This window comes from Mus musculus, chromosome 12 (assembly GCF_000001635.26).
Source record: "Mus musculus strain C57BL/6J chromosome 12, GRCm38.p6 C57BL/6J".
Classification (NCBI taxonomy): Eukaryota; Metazoa; Chordata; class Mammalia; order Rodentia; family Muridae; genus Mus; species Mus musculus.
Genome location: NC_000078.6, coordinates 99,209,882 through 99,229,994, shown reverse-complemented (window position 1 = coordinate 99,229,994; position 20,113 = coordinate 99,209,882). Strand labels below are relative to the sequence as shown.

The 20,113-nt window shown below is 48.6% G+C and overlaps 1 protein-coding gene across 13 annotated transcripts in view; it reads left to right on the top strand.

Annotated features, from left to right (window-relative positions):
• Nucleotides 1-20,113, top strand: part of Foxn3 (forkhead box N3) — a 373,587-nt gene that overhangs the window by 333,673 nt on the left and 19,801 nt on the right. For 6 of the 13 annotated variants that reach the window (XM_006516232.4, XM_030246925.1, XM_006516233.3 and 3 more), the window contains one exon: nucleotides 10,332-10,397. The exons of 4 other annotated variants lie outside the window; for them this stretch is intronic. In XM_006516232.4, coding sequence (XP_006516295.1) covers nucleotides 10,332-10,397 — 66 coding nt within the window. The remainder of the gene's footprint in view (nucleotides 1-10,331; nucleotides 10,398-20,113) is intronic. 3 more of the 13 variants (XM_030246927.1, XM_030246928.1, XM_017315205.2) reach the window with 1 other exon arrangement.

The following is a 20,113-nucleotide window of genomic DNA, read 5'->3' as shown; positions in this document are numbered from 1 at the left end:
GGGTAAAAACTGTATTTCTTCGAAGTTCATGCCTCCAAGTGGGAATCGCCCCTGGCCTGGGTTTGGATGTGGACAGGACTTGTCTGTGAAGCCCTCTGCCTCTGTCCTTAGGGAACTTGGGAATTTCCCATCTCATTCAGCCCCACAAAGGCTAGTGAGATATTCATTCTCATTTTCTCTCTCTCTCTCTCTCTCTCCTCTCCCCCCCCCCCCCCGTGTTGACTCTGTCTGGATTGTGTAAGGGGCTACTAGTAATAGGCAAAGGCGCAGATACTCCTAAAAAGAAAGGGCTGGGAGGTCTGCAGGCTCCTGAAAACCAGAGAGGAACTGACTGACCTTTGCTGCAAAGTGAGTTGGTAGTCACATGGCTGAAAAACCGCGTTGGATTTATGAGCTAAAACTCTGGGATGATCTTTTAGATGTCCTGCCTTCTTGTTTGCACGCATGGGATACACAGAGAATCCAATGTGTTTTGTGTTTTAGATATCCCTGGGAAGATTCCAGTTGGGGCCCTGTGTTTTGTTAAAGCGACAGAGCTCCTGTCTTCTTTCTCTAGGCATGGCTGGGATGGAGAGGTTCCAGTGGGGCCTGTCTACTGTTAGAGACTGCCAACCAACTCACCCAGGGCTCACTCTTGCTTTACCTGGGCCTATCTCTTCTTTTTCATCAATAAGATGGTTTCAGAGGATAACTTCTGAAGTCTGTGTTTCCCTGCCCAATGCTGAGACCTGTCTGTCTGTCTGTCTGTCTGAAAACCCAGACAAGTTTGATTTCCTGTGGAATGGTTTGTTTAGTGGCATGATTGGAGATAAGTTTTGATCTATGGCCACATAGGGGTATAAGGTATAATAAACTAATAATAAATTGGCATTTTTCAGTGACCTAGAGCCTCCATAGCTACTTTTTATAAAATGCCCAAGTGAAAAACTGATCAGAAATTGATCTTTTCAACTTGGTCATTTCATGGGTAATTAGACTGTAGATACACAGTAATTACTGGTATATTAATTTGAATGGTTGCTTTGGCCTTTCCCACATGTCCTGAAAGAAGACGGTGTTGAGGCTCCAGCTTACTGTGTGTCTATTTAAAGTAAAATATTTCTCAGTGGAAAGGGATAATTAGGAAACCCCAAACAGATCCCAAGTTCACTCCCCAGGGAATAAGTGTAGATGCCCGACCTTAGAAGTTTCTGGGGCATTGGCTGCCCATCTCTGTGAGGTCACTGGGTAGAGGCTGTATCCTCCCTGTTTGTACTTCCCAGCATGGAGGCCAGGCTGCCACAGAGGTCAATGTGGATACTGTGGTCACATTCTAGAAAGAGAGCTGTAATTATGACTTCTAATTATGTGCAGTTATGCCTACAGAGTTAAACGTAAGGGCAGATCCTACTTGGAAGTTTAAGTTAATTGTCTACAGGGTCAGAAGGGTGCTACCATCTGTCCTCTCCCCCTTTACCCCCTCTCCCAACCTAACCAGATAGGCATGACCTTTGGTGTGTCAGCTTTGACCATTGGTTAGCACTTCTTACAAGAGAGGGTCACATATAACTCCTGTTCCAGGGAAAAATAAAATTTGATCAGGTCATGACCCAGCCTGCCTTCCCTGTCTCCCTGGTAGCTGTCTTACACCGTGGGAACACTTGGACTTTCATGTCCTGAGCCCTGACTTTGTTGAGAAAGAGCATTAATCACCTTTGGACAGGTAGTCTGGTGCTTTATTTTGGTTTTGAGGGGTTGGTTTGATACCATCTTATTGTTTTTTATTTTGGAGTGTGTGTGTGTGTGTGTGTGAGAGAGAGAGAGAGAGAGAGAGAGAGAGAGAGAGAGAGAGAGAGAGAAAACACTTCACTTTGTATACCCTGTCTATATCTGTTTCTTTGTGATCTTTTTAAAAATATTATTTATTACATATATGAGTGCTCTATCTGCATGTACACCTGCATGCCAGGAAAGGGCCTCAAATCCTATATTGTAGATGCAGATGGTTGTGAGTGCTGGGAATTGGATTCAGGACCTCTGGAAAAGCAGCCAGTGCTCTTCACTGCTAGGCCCCCTTTTCTGGTCTTTTTAGTAAGATTCCCCAACAGGATCTGAGCAACCAGTTTTTATAAATCCTTCAACAGTCCTGACTTAGCCTTGCAACACTGACTTTCCGGTCTTGAACCTTTTCCCCTCTGGCTCCCACATCAGCCAGTGTCCCGCTGAGATGGATTCTTTCCTCCTGGAAAAGTGACTTGGCACATATGCCCAGCTGAAGCCAGAGCTAATGAAGATGCCCTGCCTGTGGAATTTCTCCATTTCAGCAGCATGGGTCCTGCTACTCAGTGGCAGAAGAGAGTGGATGAGGGGAATTCTGAGCACCTCACAGAGCGGGGAGGTAGTGTCTAGGGTGGAAGCAGGGCAGCAGCTGGTCTTCCAGTAAATGGGGGTAGTTGACTGGGGCAGGGGGCACTGGGCAGCACAGAGAGAGGAAGCGCGCTGAGTGCGGACAGGCTCCACTGCCAGTTAGTGCCCAGCTGTCTGGTGCTCCCACTGCCCCTCCCTGGTTTCTGTTCTCATCTCATGGCCTTCATGTCATCTCCAACTAAGAGACTTAAAATGTCCTTCCTTCCAGATACTAAGGTGGGGGAGGCAGAGAGGGGAGTTCTGAGCTCTTGTAGGAGCCCCACAGGAAGCCAGCATGTGCCAAAGTTTCTCCCTATATCCCTAGTTTAAAAACAACAAAACAAAACAAAACACAACCACCAGTAAGCAAGAGGGTTCAAAATGGAGATGTGGAGCCCAAAGGGCATCTCACGGACTTAACTCCTCTTCCTGTGACCCACAGGACAAATCCTAACCTGTATCAGGTCTCGTACCTCTGTCCTCTTCAAGTCTGGAAATTTAGATTGTTTTGTGCAATCCATTTCAGCTTGTTTGCCTCCCAGGCAGCTGGTAGAGAGACATCTGTCACCTAGTCAGAGGCGCTACAGAGGCAGACGTTCGTGAAATTTAGAACAGCAGGTGAAAGGTGTCCGCTGATAATCAGGACGAAAACTGCAGTCACTGTGCTCGATTGCTTTGGACACAGATTCAGCAAAGTAGACAGAGCTCAGGAGACATCAACAGTAAGGTCCTTGCTGCCAGGAGAAAATGGAGAAACAGCACTTGTGACCCTGAGACCCAGCCCAGACACTGTGCCACCCTAGCCGTGGGCAGTGTAGACCTAGACAGACCACAGCCCTGGCATCTGAGCTCAGTTCTGACCTCCTACAACCTTCCCCGGCATCCTTTTCAACAGGAAACAGAGTTGGGGGTAATAAGTGGGTTTGGTTGGCAAAGTGAGAAAGCTGCTTTGGACTGGGGTTGTCGCTTGGATAAACTTTATTCCCCTCTTCGGTTTTCAGAGTTAGTGATGATGCCGGCCTGTGGATTCAGTCAATTCTTTCTTTTCCTTAGGTTTGTCTGGTCAGGTTTTAATCTGAGAAAGACTAAAAGGATGTAGAAATGAGAACCTGCTGACATCTAAGCTACAGGTGTGGGTCACCCATCCTCCCCTGGCCTGCCTTGCTACAGATTCTTCCCGCTCTCCACTCTGGCTGTTAGTTTCCATGGTTTGAGCTGTCTTCAGAGCAACAAGTTTGGATGCATCCTATGTGGAGAGTCAGATTTGGAGGGTTATGTGGTGTCTGGCTCTCAGATAACTTGCCTCTGAGATGGCACTGGTGTGGCCAAGCTGGAGGTGTTCTCAGTGCCTCTAAGTCTCCCCTTCTTGAGGGCCTTTTAATTTTTTAAATTTGTATAATTTTGTACATGTGTGCATGTATGCTTGTGGGGGAGAGCTTGTGCCACCTCACGTGCTGTGAGGAGTTGGTCTCTCTCTCCATCCAGCTTGTTGTCTCTGCTCTCGTTTACTCCAGGCTAGTTTGTCCCTGGAGCTTCTAGATCTTTCTTCTGTCTCTGCCTCCCATCTTCCCAGGGGAGTACTGGGATTACAGGGGCAGGCTACATCCAGCTTTTCCTCGGTTACAGGATTCGAACTCTCAGATCATGGGGCTTGCTCAGCTAAAGTTTTTATCCTCCATACAATCCCTCCTCCACTTCCCCTGCCTTCAGTATACTTTGTTTTCGGTCAAGAAGTCACTATTGCAGCAGTGGCTGGCCTGGAGCTTTCTGTGTAGACCATGCTGGCCTCAAACTCATGGGCAATCCCTCTGCATTTGTTCCCAAGTACCAGGATAATGGTATGCCAGTGTGCCACACTATTACCTGGAAGGTCTAAAGTGTCCTTGCTATGGCTAGAGGCCTGTGTCACCAGCCCAGCTGACCCTGAGTCCTTCCTTTCGATGCACTCCTGGTGTGCTCTGTGCTCCTCCCTGCGTGAAGGCAGTGATTGAAGTTACACCCTGGCATCAGCCTTTGTTAGGCCGCTTCTTATTCTTCCCACCCCCCATGATGCTGCTTTCCCTACCCTGAGGAAAAGCCATAGTTCTGATGAGAGTCCCTCAGTCCCCGTGCCTGTAGCTCCTTCCTTCCTTCCTCTTGTTCCTGGCTCTTCCCCAGTGCTTCTGTCTTCACAACACCCAGGCAGAGGGGAAGTAGAGGTAGTGGTGGCAAGTGACGTCACCAGAGCCGACCGCACAACCAACTCCCTTCTGCTGCCGGCCAGACCACTTGCAGCTGCTTTAGATTGGTTGCAATGGAAGCCAAAGGCGTCAGTGACTTCAGAGTCACAAATGCAAATATTCTATATCTCTCTCAGAGATTTTGCACGAGGAGGGCAGGGGAGACAGGGATAAGCAACAAGGTGAATTTTCATGTCTCATTTTTTGCTGTGTTCTCCTTGAGGCAATGATTCAGAGGTTCCCTTCTCAGCTGTAGCACGTGTACATGTTAACTCAGCCACTGTTTCTCTCCACTCTCATCGTATGGACTAGATAATGCTGTATCCTGCACTGCGGAGTGTTAACCATCCCACCCAGTCATGATGATCAAAACTGTTTCCAGACATTGCCATATGTCCTTGGGCAAGGGAGAGGGAAATCGCCCCCAGTTGAGAAACAGGGCTCAGTTAGAAGGGCTTTGCTACTTCCTGGAGCGTTTTATGGCTTGTTTCTTTGTTTTCTAGTGTTTCTTGGTCCTAAGAGAGAATCGGGTCTTTTCTCTCTATTTTTAGGAATTAAGCAAATACTTCTTGGTATGTCGTTCTCACACGCAGTTACAGAAAATGGGTAAAGCTGTCTCAGAGCTAAATGATCAGGAAAAGTCATGGGAAGGGAAGGCTTTCGAGGGAGTGCTTTCTATTAGGCCTCAAGAAGATGGCTGATTGAGGTGCCTATTACCCAGTCAAAGTCGGCACGGGCCACGAGGTTGTCCCTGCATCCCTCAGTTCCTACCTGTTAATGGGTCCTCCTGGATGGTTTACCCCACCACCTACCCTGAGCTCTCCAACCCAGGGGCTGCTTTATAGCCCAGCCATTTGGGCTACACTGGCCCCTTTTCAAACTCTTTGGCCTCTGGAACTCTTAGCAGACACTCCAGGCTCCTCTCTCTTCCTCTCCTTATGATGGATCCCTGCTCCATTCGCTGGCCATGCCCTCTGTGGACTCTCCTGGATGCCTCTGCCTGTTCTCTCCCTTATATCCACACAAACTTGCTCCTCAACCCATGTCTAGAGAGGTCGTGTCCTCCTTTTCTTTTCTCCGTCCGCTTGCCTTTGCTCTGGGTTCTCTCCAGTCACATTCACAGCCCCTGCACGGAGTCTTAGCTTCCCTCTGCATGCACAATTCAGTGCCGTCTGGTTTTGACAGAGTCCCTAGTGAATTCCACTGTCCATCCTGAGCCCCGCACTCAGGTGCCATCCCTAGCCAAGGACTGAGTTCTACTCACCCGACCAGTGGCTAAGATAAAGTCACCCATTCATTTATCCTGTGTGTGCTTCGCTCCACACTGATAGGTCCCAAGTACCATCTTAAGCAGCAAGTGAGGCAGGCAAGGAAGAACCATAACGGCCCACTTGCCTTGTAGACAGGCATATGAGAAGACGCCAGGGTGCACCTCTGGTTGTCCATATCTGCACTACTATATTTAGTATGTGACATTTTCCCCACATATATTGTCTTTGGATCAATCGTGTGACATTATAACACCATGAAAATCACTTGACGTGTAAGGAGGAGTGGGGGAGGGGAACACATTCACTGATTTCCAGAAGTGATCAGACTGCCCAAGGTTTCTATCTGAGAAAACTGTTTGGTAGGCCTGCCAGCTCTGAGCTGGTTTGTTTTGTTCTGTTTTTTTTTTTTTTTGTTTGTTTGTTTTGTTTTTTTGAGAGTGAGGACCATGCCTTCTGTCTGCCTTTATATTCTAAGGTTGCTTAAATGCATAGCCTTTCCAGACACTTCTGTCTGGTACCCAACAGAAGTCACACCAAGAACCCGCCAAACACCTACCCAACAGGCCATGGCTTTGCAGGAGTGGTATATTCTCCTGGCTTTAAAGACTGTCCTCTACCTCCAGATACCTTGGAGCAGATGCTGCATCTGGAAGGTGCCGCTTGGAGTCCATAGTTCTGTCAGTCATGAGTCTAAAAGGAAAAAAGATGTCAGGTGACATTACAGATCGTTAGAAAGCTGTGGAAACTGGCATAGACTCTGGCTTCTCTCATGTCTGCAGTCACCCACACCATTTTATAATGAGTGAGGTCAGGCCCAGCAACGTGAGAGTCCCATGTTAACTAGCAGTGGACCCAGGACTTGAACCTAGCAATCCCCCTGCCTGGTTTATCTAGTGCTTTTCCCATCCTGCCCACAGAGGAAAGCTTCCACCACTCCCAGGTGGAGCCATGCCCCTGTGCTGGGAAAGCAAGATTCAACTTTATCCTAATCCAGGTAGCTGAGCCCTGGATGAGAGAAGCTTAGAAGCCTGTTTTCCTCATTTGTGTGGGTCGGCTTGTGTGGACATTCAAGCTAAGAAGGATGGGAAACAGACTGTGCCACCATTTCTCGGTCCTGTACAGCAGAAAAGCTGCATCGTAATGAAATGACCACACCAAAGGTCCAAGTTGACATGCAGCACTGGCAACGTTCAGAGAAGCAATGCTGCTGCCAAAGCATAATCAGGGACTCTTTCATCACAGGATACATGCATGGATGGTGGTCCTAACTCTACCGAGCACCATGGTAGCATGCTGGGTACTAACCTGTAGCACCTAACTTGGCTTCCTGTACCAGGACGCAGAGCTAGGGACTATCAGGGAGGGTCCCTTATCCCAAAATAAACTGTCATGCTGTTTTACTCTCCTGAACCTCTGCCTCCCTGTGGTTTCCCAGAGGACAACAGGAACGTTAACTCCTGTGTCTGTGAGTCCCGGACAAAACACCATCATCTCTTCTTAGACTGATAAACCACACTGAACGGCAACGGGAAGCCCCCCACCTCACCTTCGGCAACCAAGGAAACCTCTTCCACAGCCCGCCCACTTCACTCCTTCCTTGACTCTCGTCCTCTGGAATCGGTGTTCCTCAGGAGCAGACATATCCCCAGACCCCCAAACAGCTCCCCAGTCCTCTCAAATGTTCCCAGCTCACCCCAAATGGGCACTTCCATCAGAAAGTGTCTCGGCTTCATTCAGGTGGTTGATTTTTATTGAATGCAAACGAGAGGGGAAGCCTATGAAGGCCCTAAGTGCACCCAGTAGGACAGCCTGTCACCCAAGGGGAGTCATGAGCTGATCCCCAGAGAAGCTGAGGTAGGTAGAGGAAGGCGTGGCACAGGAATGCCGAAAGGAGCCGTGCTGGGTAAGGGTGGTGGGAAGGGGCTGTGCAGAGGCAGCGTGTAAGCATGCGTTAACATACTGTAAACATGTAAACAAACAGCATGTAAACAGCATGTAAACATGGCCAGGATCTGTGGGGCGGAACTTCAGCTCCAGGCGGATTCCATTATCACCCGAGATGCTTCAATACGCCATTGCAGAAACTTTTAATAATGTTAGCAAAAGATAGCCAAGATACATTATTGAGTGAAAAGAAATTAGGCTACAGCCAACTGTTTTGCACATACGGTACTCTCCCCTTTTCAGCGGGAGATTCATTCCAAGACCCTCAATGAACGCCTGAAACAGCAGATACTACCAACTCATGCACACACATATATGTTAGATTATGAGAAGTCTGCCTGTTACGTTCCCCCAGAATTCCTAAAGAGAGAGGAGGTGGGGCTTGGGTTCTCTGAGGGCCATCAGCATCCTCATCCGTGGAGGCAGAACGTCTGCTCAAAGGAAAGTAGGGGAGGGGGTTAGCATCCTGTGTTTTCCAACTTAGGCGCGTCTGTTCGTCTGTTCGACTTGGTTTGGGTGGGTGGAGCGTCATGGGGAGATGCTGGGTAGCCCCTCCCTCGAGTTTCGGCCCACCTAGATCCCTGTAAGAGCCGACTGATGCTATTCTTTGCTTCTCAGGCTCTCTTTCTTTCACTAAGGCCATGCTTGTCTGTGATCCTCAGACTTCCTCCTGAGAAGGAGTGGAACTTACTTTTTTGTCTCCTAATTTCATATCTGAGCTTCCCACTACCCCAGGGACCCTCCCCTTTGGGGGGGGGGGAGATAGAGACCACGTAGCCAGGGCAACCCCGACCACCTGTTGCACTTAGAACTTAAAAAGATGGCAGTGAAGTTTTGTATGGGAAGAAGAAAAGGCACAGCACATATTTGCTCCCTGAGAGCAAAGTGGGGCCGCCTCAGGGCTTGTCCCTTGCCACCCATGGGGACCAAGGTCTTCACTGCTGGGCAGTAGGGACCCGGCCCAGGAGCAGAGTGGAACTTGAAGCTTTTCTGTGACTCACTGAACATGTATCAGTGGGGAGGAATTGACTGTTTGAGCAGTGTCACCCCAGGAGTTGCCAAGGAAGCTAATTTACCTGTTTCTCCTGCAATGCGCTTATTAAAATAAACTTTTGCCCCATTATGGCATTTGGTAACAGGCCTCCTGCAGGCAAAATAGAAAAGGGCAGAGTGAAGTTTCTTTACCTTTTTTTCTTTTCTTTCCCTAAGGCATTGTCTTCTGAAACCAGCATCATCCATATTATTAATCGCTTGTGGGGCTTTATCATGCATTGCATTACTCCCTTGGAATTAAACTACACATAGAAAGTATGAAAAATGCACTTTTTTAAAACAGTAAAAAAGTAATTTTCTCGCATAATACCCAAAATAAAGTGCCATGGAGCCATTAGTGGTAAATTGAATTTTTTGGTATGTAATTTGTACAAAAACTGACAAGTACGAGGCCCCCTCTCCCCAGTCATTAGTTACTGGGTTTAGCGGACACGGAGGCAGTAATCTGCAAGGGCAGGCATTTTGATGTCGGCTTCAATTGCACACTTCATTTATTTGGACAGGGGACAGGCGGCAGCTTCTATCACAAGGCCTCACTGCACTATTAGCGAATTTCGCCCCAGGGCAGCTGGGACGCTGGGCTGGGGCAGATGTTCTTTTCAGCCTATTCAGTGACCATTCTTGGGGGTTGTTTACCGTTGCCATGGTGACCTTCATTTCCATAGCAGCAGAGCTGCTGTTTCTCAGAGGGAAATGAATTTAGTTATAAAGGGATAATATTTTTCTCTGTCTCTATATAACCTGCCATCTGTCAACTGGTGGATTGGTAAGGATTCAGAAACCTATTAAGAATTATAGCAATAAAGTGATGTGCGTTCGGGAGAGAGCAGATTAAAAGCAATAATAAATGAGGACATAAGCCTTCAACAGCAGAACTTCCTCGATTCCTTTCTTTATGTGCTTTTTAAAAAAAAAAAATGCCTTCACCACCTCTTAACACCACCGTGTGTACACATACCCTTGTAAAATGCAATTTCTATTCTGCTGACGGATGGAAATGACCAAATGTCTTGTTTGTATCTGTCTGGATGCAGGTGTTTCAGAGCTTTCTCTGATGCTGTGAGTTCCTCCCCAACATTAGAGATTCCCAGGCTGACCTTCCTATTGTTACTAGCTCACCTACTTCTCCACCCCAGGGTAAAAAACTGAGGGCGCCCAGACCAACAGCTTATCAGACACCCACAGGGCAGACCCAACATTAACAAGCACGAGAGGACATGGTCATAGATCTTAAAGAAGAAGAAGAAAATACTAGCATGTTCTTTGAATCTCATTCTAGAATAACTTTTCTTTCTCTTAAGTCCGAATGGTGTGAGAGTCACCTCTGCAGTCCTTCATCTGGATGTTTTTTTTTTTTTTTCCCTCTGTCACATTCATAAGCTGTAACTTGCAGGGGGAAAAAGACACGTACACACCAGCCCCGTTGTAAATAATGTTATTTATTGGTTGATTTTTCCAGATCCTGACATTGATGCTGCCAGTGCCATGATGCTTTTGAATTCTCCCCCTGAGATACAAGCAGGTTGTGAGTAGATATTTCTATAGCATACAGCACCACAGTTTGTGAACGTCACCTCTCATTTACATCCTAGGCCGTAGGAAGCACTAATGCTGACATAGCTCTGCACCTGGAGCATCCCCTTCAAAACTGAACATGCACATGCATGCACACATACAGCCACGCCTATGCGTGAGCCAGTGCAGAGGTATGCTTCGAGTTCTCACTGTCAGGACCGAGGAGATGAGAAAGGGACCCGCTAACCACTCCTGCTGGAGATGTCCTCCCACCCCCACCCCCCCACCCTCCCCCCGGCAGGAGTCATCCCCATGAGTCTGTAGGAGAGATTCCCTGGGCCATCATAGTGAGCTAAGCAGTACCCAGTTGTAAACTTTTTTTTTTTCCTGTCTAGGTCTTCAATAATATTAGGGTACATTCTGGAGAGTTTGGCCCGCCTATGAGTGGCTTGGCCTTAAAATGGAACCACAGTACCACATTGCATCACCTCTACCCTGCCTACTAAGTGGCCACAGAGAGAAGGGCAGGGCTGATGTAGTTTAGTAGGGCTCACGGAGCAGTGTTGACTTAATGATGACAGGTTGACAGGTCGCTCGTTGCCTTGCTTGGGCCTGACTCCCACCCACTGCCTGGTGTCTTTCCTTTCCCTTTCTCATCTTTATAGCTGACCTGAAGTCAAGATGTCTCCCCCGCCTCACAGCCTGAGGCCATTGCATCTGTCCATGCCCCACATCTGGCCAGAACCACACTGAGCCGAGAGGTGGTACACTAAGATCTGCGTGTCTTCTGTCAGGGTGCTGCTCGGTCACACGTGCAGAAAGTAACTTGACATGGCTGATCCTCCTGTGACACTGCTAGTGACTGCTCCCTACCTATCTTGCGCCTGTGACTATGTTTCCGGCTGGCGTGGAGCTCTGGCTTTCTGAAGATATCATTGCCTTCCAAAGCAATGAGAATCCCCCCACTTTGGAGACGGTGGCACTTCCCACAAGAAAACATCGCTCCCAAGATGCACAGTAGATTCATGGTGGAATGATAAGAATTCCAGACCCCTGTCCCGTCGTTTTTCTTTGTACCAATTTTAAAAGATCCAAGAGATATTGCCAAGTGAGCATATTCAGAGAGCCTGGCCCTGTGTCTGGGGCCACCCTTACCTGCCCTGACTGCAGAACACTCACTCCCCATTGCCAGCCTCCTTTTCCTGGCCTATGGAAGGCAAGGCTGCTCACACCTCCAGCCAGCCTACTCTACCGCTAAGCAGATAGCAGGTCACCTAGCTAGCCTGGAATGTGGCTCTTAAGTGTCAGAGGAATCTGTACTTAAAATCCATTCTTAGATGACATTTCAGGAAGAAATTATAGACTCCAGTGGTAATCAAGTCACAGGCTGCAAAGGTTCCTATGATAAGGTGGCATGACCTGTCTTAGTGGAAGCACTCAGATCTCTCAGAGCTGTGTAAATTGAAACCCCTTCCTCAGCTCGATGCCACTGTGTGCTGTGGGTATTACTTCATGTGTATGTACTTCAGATAGACTGGTCCCTAGGCTGAGAAGGGAATGGAGAGTCTAGGAAAGTCAAGGGGTGTGGAGTGAGCACTAAACAGATCTTCAGTGTCTCTCCTGAAAGTCTCTTATTCCTGGCCTCTTGACCACAGGTTGGGTTCTCCTGAATTGCTAACAGGATTGCTTTTTGATATTTCCTTGGCCAAACGAGCCTTTCCTCTCTCCATCCCTGTAACTCTCCAACTGTAATTCTCTTTCTGCAATATCCACAGTCCTATTTACGTCCAAGTGCCGCACTGAGTTTTAAAAGCGCTCATGTGTTAAAGGTGTGGATTCTTTTTCCATTCTTTCTAGGGTGGGGTTCCACGTCATCCTGGCTGGCCCCCAAACTTGCTGTGTAGCCAGGGATGACCTTGAACTACTTCTCCTCCTGCCGCCATTTCTCTGGCAAGCACCACCTTACCTTATGTGCATATGTGCGCTAGGGATGGAAACCAGGACTCTGACGGAGCTCTATTACCCAGCTCTGTAGGATCATTTTAGTGGGCTTTTTAAAAAGAAAGCTTTTACCAACATTCTGTGAAAGTGTAGCCACACCCTTCTCGAGGGCCCAGGCCAAGAAGGCTCTCCAGGGTCCTGGCAGGCACCACTGGGATGCCCATGAAGGTCACCAGAGGACACACTCAGAGACAGGAACAGCAGTGGGGACTGAGAACAAGAAGAGCGTGGACACTGGCTTCATATCTGCCTTCCCATCTGGAGGTCAAGTGTAAGCACAGTCAGTGGCAGGCTGCAGAGCCCCTAAAGATTGGAACCGTGCCATAGTTAGGGATCATGTCAAATCCATCATCTCCTAGTGGACACAACCAGAGGGAAGTATATCCACAGGTCTTTTTAGCCCATTCCAACTATAGCTTTATTTTCCTCTACATTGCCCGGTTGGGGTTGGGAGTGGTTTTGCAAGACTGGGTTTCCCTATGTAGCTGTCCTGGAGCTTGCTCTATAGCCCAGGCTGGCCTCAAACTCAGAGGTCAGCCTTCCTCGGCCTCCCAAGTGCTGGGATTGAAGATGCGTACCACTACTGCCTGGCAACGTTGCTGGTCTATTGCCTTGAGATTGGAGGCAGTGCCTCGATCCCTAAAGGGAGAAATCATACAGAGCCAGAATGATGACGATGCTGTCTCCCACCCTGCTACTGTTGCCCCAGGCCTAGGTATGAATCCTCAGTAAATGTATAAAGGCAACAGCCAGCCTCCATGATGGAGAACTGGCAGCGTGCATAGTGAAGCTCGTGGTTGTGTGTCCCTCTCTCTGTGGGTTCACACAGACCTTTTCCCATGGTCAGGAGCTGGCCAGCCTGGCTTCTGAGAACCCCATATGTTTTCTGCTGCTCTCTTCCCTGGGGCTGGGTGCTGTGACCAGGCTCTGTTTATAGAGCCTCCTCGCGCCTTGCTATTTATAGCTTCCTGCTTCACCCCTGAGCTGCCCCTCTGAGTGGCAAGCTACCCACCTCCTCTCCTGGCACTGTTCAGTCCTGGCAATTAACAGGCTAGCTTGGTTGCTAGAAAGGGCTCCCCCCACCCCGCTTTGTCATTGTGCTTTGTAGCCACTGCACTTCAGGTCACCAAGTGGCAGCCCCTTAGATTTCTTCCCTGTTTGGCATCCGAAAGTCTAAGCCAGGGCCAGCACACTGTCTCTAATGCTCAGTGAGTTTTAGAAAAGAGTCTGCCTGAGACGCTAGTGAGAACCCAGGAGCCCTGTGCCCCCTGCAGGGGTCGGACTGCAGTCCCGAGGGTCACCCCCTCTTGTTTCAGTTGTCTACTGCAATTTGCAGAGAGGCACAGTTAATTAAAGCCTTGGCTTCTAACAGTTCGTGCCCCTGGTGTCACTCAGTGTGTGGGATACATTCTGCAAGAAGGGCCATCGCGCGCAAAATGCCACTTCCAGAACAGCCAAGAGCATGGCTGTCTACTCATCTTACCTTCTGAAATCAAAATCTATCCACCTACTCCAGTCTCTCCCTAAAACGTGGTGGTGTAGACGGATCTCAGCTGCTCGCATCTCCTGAATCACCTGCCTAGTAGCTCCCTTGACAATCCTTATGAATCATCTTTAACCCCTGTGGAGAAACTAGGTCACCATAAGCCATCTCCAAAGGCTTATATAATCCTTGGTTGGAATTTTCCCAGAGACGGAACTCTCAATAATAAACAAAACAGCAGAATGGACCAAGAGGGGTGGGGAATGCTGTCTGGAACCGGGGTATATGTCCTTTATATAGGGCTCCACAGAAGAAAGACCACAGGAAACAGGTTGTGCCCTGCCTGCCCTGCCTGCCGTGACAGCCCTTCCCCAGCCTGCTTCCAAGCAAGCAGGTGGAAAGGGTGCCTTCAGGGGAGGAATGATGGCAGGAATGGCCTGCTGCTCTACTTATGGCCTCTCATAGTGTTAGCCAGGGCTGCCCTCCAATGGCAGAGCTGCAAGCTCCCTGCTGAGGTTAATTTTAGACCTTGCAAAGACTAAGGGAGATGCATATCAAAGAGCGAGGCAGGTGAAGTGCTGATGGCCAGCACAGTGTGCAGGAATGTTTGTTTTATGCCTCGGACCTTTCAGAACAGAAATGAGCTTTAGACCCTGGAAAGTGGCTCCGTCAGTAGTACTTGTGTGAGCACCTGAGTCCCAGACGTGGGGTTTGGGGTTAGGGAATACATGCCTGTAATTCTGGTGCTAGGGGGGCAGGGACAAGCAATCCCTAGCTCAATGGCCATCGAGTATGCACTGATCCATGCTGCTTCTCCCTGGCCAGGTGTGAGTGTCACAGTCTAGCTGATTTGAGAAGGCCTTGGAGACATTTAAGAAAACCAGTAAGTGCTGGGGAGTCTGGTGCTGAAGCCTGTGCAGTGGCTCCAGCAACCGTTCTCTTCTCCCGGGTTGCTGGGAGAAAAGATGGGAATGCTGTCGACCAGAAAGGGATGCTTAGACCTCTTCTACTGAGCACACAGAGTTAGAAGTTGCCTTCAAATGTGTATTTTCTTTAGTATTTGACTGAGCTGCCTCCTAACTCCATCTCAGAACGTGAGGTGATGGGTTGTGTTGGTCTTTGAATGTATTGATTTTTTTTTTTCAGGAGGTGCATAGTGAGAGAAGGGGTCTTAGTCAGGGTTTCCATTGCTGTAATGAAACACCACAAACAAAAAGCAAGTTGGGAAGAAGGGGTTTATTTGTCCAGGTCATAGTCCATCATTGGAGGAAGTCAGGTAGAAACTCAAGCTGGGCTAGAACCTGGAGGCAGGAGCTGATGCAGGGGCCATAGAGGGGTGCTGCTTACTGGCTTGCTTCATGTGGCTTGCTCAGCCTGCTTTCTTATAGAGCTCCAGGACCAACAGCCCAAGGATGGCGCCACCTACCATGGGCTTGGGCCTCCCCCATTGATCATTAATTAAGACAATGCCTTACAGCTGGATCTCATGGAGGCATTTCCTCAACTGAGGCTCCTTCCTCTCTGATGACTCTAGCTTGTGTCAAGTTGACACACAAAACCAGCCAGTACAGAAGGGAAAGAAAGATGCTAATTTTAGGCTAAGGGCAGGCGACTGGGCTCATATTCCTGCCTAGTGTTCAGTGGAAAAGGAGACGGCTCTCAATGCCTTTTTCCACAGAGCCATTGTGAACTGGCTGTGCCAGTTTCCAGAGACCTCATTCCTGACACTTGCGGGTGGGGACAGAAAGGAGAAGAGATGGAGGCACACTTAAGTGTCACAGCTGGCTCTTGGCAGCCAGTGAGCGGGCACATGCATGCTCACCATCTCAGTCTGGAGTGTGCTGCCAGTGAGGAAAACCAAGAAATGGCAGGGACTGGAGGCCAGACTCAGCAGCTCCCCTGAGAAGGAGGGCTGGGTTCAGAGGGTGAGCCACCTTACGTAAACGTTCCCAGGCAGTTTCAAATCTCAGGCACACATCTGCTACTGCTGCCAGGTTGCTTTGAAATGAATACAGCACATTAATTGGGAAGATGTGTATGTAGGGTTAGGGCTAGCTACCAAAGGCATAGTAGACTGGAAAGAATTGAATTTCCCCCATTAAACCGTGTGCCTTAGAGATAATTCACTGGAGTTTCTGGAGAGGTGATGTGGGCTGCTTGAAGGATAATGGGAGCAGAGTTGACATTAAAGCACACATCACCAGCCCCTAGGCTAAGCAGTTTTCATAGCCTTCCTTATGTAATCCTCAGAACAACCCTACAAGGTGTGTTTGTGCCACCTGACTAGGGTGGGATACCCAGTGTTATCTGATGCCATGCTACACAGAGCCCTTCTTAGACTCTGCACAGTGGGTCAGGAGTATCTCCAAAGCCTGGCCTCCAATAGGTGTTTGCTGGAGCCAGTTTCTTCCTGTTTTCCCTTCCTGCCGAAGTGTCCTGGTGTGTGAAGTGTCTGGACGTTCAGGCAGAGAACTGTGCATATGGGGCATGGGCCTCTGACCGTGGGTCCTCCTCATTGGCGGGTGACTCATGACCACATGAGTGTGCCCTGTGACTCCCATTGGCCCACTTCCCTTCCAGGGGTGATGCTGACAGTATGTACCTGGGAACCAAATTATCACAGGAGCCGTCATTGCTGTCGTCATTGCTGTCCTAGCCACTCGGTCACCAGGAACGCAGCTCAGGCCTAGCTCAGTCTAGCTTTCGTCTTGTTCCCTTTTGTGGGTTTTCAGCTGACCTGAGGTTGGGGAGGCACAGTGCCTCGGGGTTCTTCTGTTGAACGTGGGTCTGACGATGATACCGACTCTCACGCATTTCCTAGATATGAGTGCGTCTCTAACCTCAGTAAACCTCCCCTGCAAGATCACTTTGGTGGGAACACCACTTGCAGGGGGTGAAACATCCCTGGCTTACTTGAGTTGACATAGCTTGCTTCAGAGACAAAGCAATTAACTGGCAGAAGTGGGGCACAGACCTGGCGTTCCTAGCCACCTCCTTGCAGGCCACTTTCCTGCTCCGGACTGCTGCTCTGGGTAAAGTCCCAGTGTGCCTGCATTCCTTAGCTGCTTCTCTGTTGCTGCTAGGATGAAACACCATGACCAAAATAACTCAAGGAGGAGAAGGTTCCAGAGGGATGAGTCCATTGTGATGGGACGGTGGCCAGAAGCCGAAAAGTCACACCTTCCATCACAAGCACAGAGCAGAGGGTCGGCTGGAAAGCAGAGCCAGGCTGTTCACTCTCAGAGCCCGCCTCCAGCAAGGCTACACCTTCTCTACACACAGTGTCAAGTGTTCAAATGCATGAGCCTCTGGAGGGCATTACTTATTCAAACTACCACAGTGGGATGGCCTCCTGCAGCAAAGACCATGTTCTTCGTTTCCTTTTGCACGCAGTGCATTTATTTTTACCGTTTCTGAGTATGCGGGCTGCTTTTCTGCCTTCGAGGTCCAGTGCAGACAGCGCTCCCCATAACAAGTCCTCAGGGCACCTATACTTGGCATCAGGCATCTCCATCTGTGCGGCGATAACCCCCACACCAACCTTAGAACTTACCCTAGCATTTCTTCACACACGCACACCCAGTCTCTCTCTCCGATTTAACTATAGTTACCCTGACTCAGAGGAAGACACTAATTACTGACAATGGTTAGAATCATGGTACAGATTTTCAGGATTTAAGTTCTTTTGTGACGTGGCCCATTGTATCCGATCCATTTACTGTTCTCCGTGAGAGCCACAGTGAGACGCCCACAGTGTCAGCATTAAGCTCATCCAATGACTTTGGGAATGCCATCAGAAGTCTTCGAACCCCTCTCCCGCAGTCTCCAGACAGCTGACAAAAGCCCATACACACTCAGTAGACTACAGCAGGTAGCTGCAATTCTGAGTTCTCCTGAACCTGTCTCTTCCCATTGTAAACTATAAATCCATTTATGATTAATCTTCACGTGCAGTATCCGGTAAGGGTCAAGGTTTGTTTTTATCCCAAAGGGTTAATCCCGTGCTGTGATACTTCCTAACACTCTGCTGCCTTGATACCTACCTTTGTCAAAGCTCACTTGGCCATACTAAGTGTGAGTCTGTTTTCTAGGTTCCATTTTGTCCCTGTGGTGTAAATGGCGATACTCAAAAGAGTCTCACACTGCCTTAATTCAAGCAATTTTATACAAAGCCTTGGTATCAGATAATATAAATCAGGTAATTAAGCTTTCGGACACTGCATCCTCATGGAGTAACTAGCTGAATATTGCAACACTACCCGCATTCTTAGGGTGACTAGTTATCCTCCTGTCTCCAGTAACCTCACCGGTCCTCTGAAGTTAGGCTGCTGCTTGGCAATGAGTTTGTTCTGACTGTGCCTTACACATTGATTAGCTACAGTGCGAGACTAGGGATGTTTCTGAACACAGGGCTGTGCTGTGGGACTGACTTGGGCAAGAACGGCAGTCTAAGCCTTCATCCTTCTTTTGGAAGACCTTCTAACAAGAACCTTGTATAAACCTAGAAGAGAAATGTCAAAAATTCATTAGCAAGAATTACGGAAAGCCCAAAGTAATGGACAGCCTATTAAAGAAGTCTATATTCAGGCAGGCAGGACATCTCAGCTGGCAAAGGTGTTTGCTGTGCCAACCTGGTAACCTGAGTTTGATCCCCAGAGCCCACATAAAATTGGAAGGTGAGAACGGATTCCACAGAGACATCCTCCAACTTCCACTCGTGTCCTGGCGTGTACGCCCCCACGGAGGAACCGTATCCTGGCATGTAAGCCACACACAGGCACTGTGTACACACACCTAATAATACAATTTGTAGGAATTATTTCATATTCAAGAGTGGATGTTTACCCTACATGAAGCAATTTCAAAACCCCCTCCTGAAACACCATGTAGCTGAGGATAGCTCTACTGAATTCCTGATCTCCCCGCCTGTGCCTCCTGCATGCTGGGGTTACAACACCTGCTGGTTTACAGGGTGCTGGCGACCAAGCCCAGGGCTTTGTGGAGTAGACAAGCATTCTGCCAACTGAGCAATATTCTCAATCCTGAAAACATACTCTTAGAGACCTCAAAATTATGAAACATGAGTGTGTTAGCAATTTGTCTCATAAAAGTATTGTTTGCAAATAACATGGGTTTTAAATTTTGACATCAAGACTGGTTTTCATTTTTAAATGTATAATTTTCTAGTATTTCATTGTTGCTTGTTTGAAAGGGCTCTATTTATCCACTTCTCTTCAGCATGTGCCAGGATTACAGGGAGCAGAAGAGGTCTAGAATATTCTTTAGAGAGCAGAATAAACATTTGGGGATTTCCACAGTGTCACACAAGAAGTAAGGTAGGGGCCTCATAATCTATCCACAAGGCTCCCCGGGTCCCACAGACTCGTGGCCGGTCCCTGTAAGTGCAGCATGAGCTAGAGAAGCTGTCTAGTGGAAGCTACTATTTAGGAGGCGAGGGAAGGTCAGATGTCCAGGACTCCCCGGAATGTAAATTCTTGGGGTCACGGTCAGGGAATGGCCTGCCACACAAGATCTTATGGTCACTAGTGGAAAGTTGTTAGAGTGTATATAGTAGAAGCACCAGGAGAAGGAATGCCGGAGAGGGCCATGCGGGAAGACGGACAGGCCCCGATTATACAGAAGCCAGGGTTTGTGCTCAGCCCACCCCTCCAGGCAACCCCAGGAAAGGCAAATCCCTGGGTGAGCTTGTAATGTGGAGAGGCAGTCTTTCAGATAAGGATTTGACTGTGGTTTTGTTTTAAAGCTGCTTTCTTCCCCCCCTCCCATTTTGGATGAAGGACAAATAAATAGATATTCCCAACTTTAACCAAAGCAGGCATGAGAAGTGTCATCGTTTAATCATTAGGTCACCTGCAGGCCCATTGTAATCTTGGTGACTTTAAATGTTCTTGGGGAAAGACCAAATATAAGAGATTTTACTAATAGATGTAGGAAATCCCGTTTTGTTCTATTTTGTGTGAGCGTGCGTGCGTGCGTGTGTGCCATGTGTTTTGAACAGGTGACTATTCAGGCAGGTGTGCCTGTGCACCCTCCAGGCCATTGAGTCTTCCTCTGTCACTGTCCACCTTGCTGCCCTGAGAAGGAGTCTCCTGCTGAATCAGAAGTTCGCTGGGCTAGGCTGGTTGCCAGTGAGCTCTCAGCCCTGTGCATTACCCTACTGCTAAGAATTCATACTGTGTGGTCTCTGTGCTCATAGAGCAAGCACTCTTAACCACTGAGCC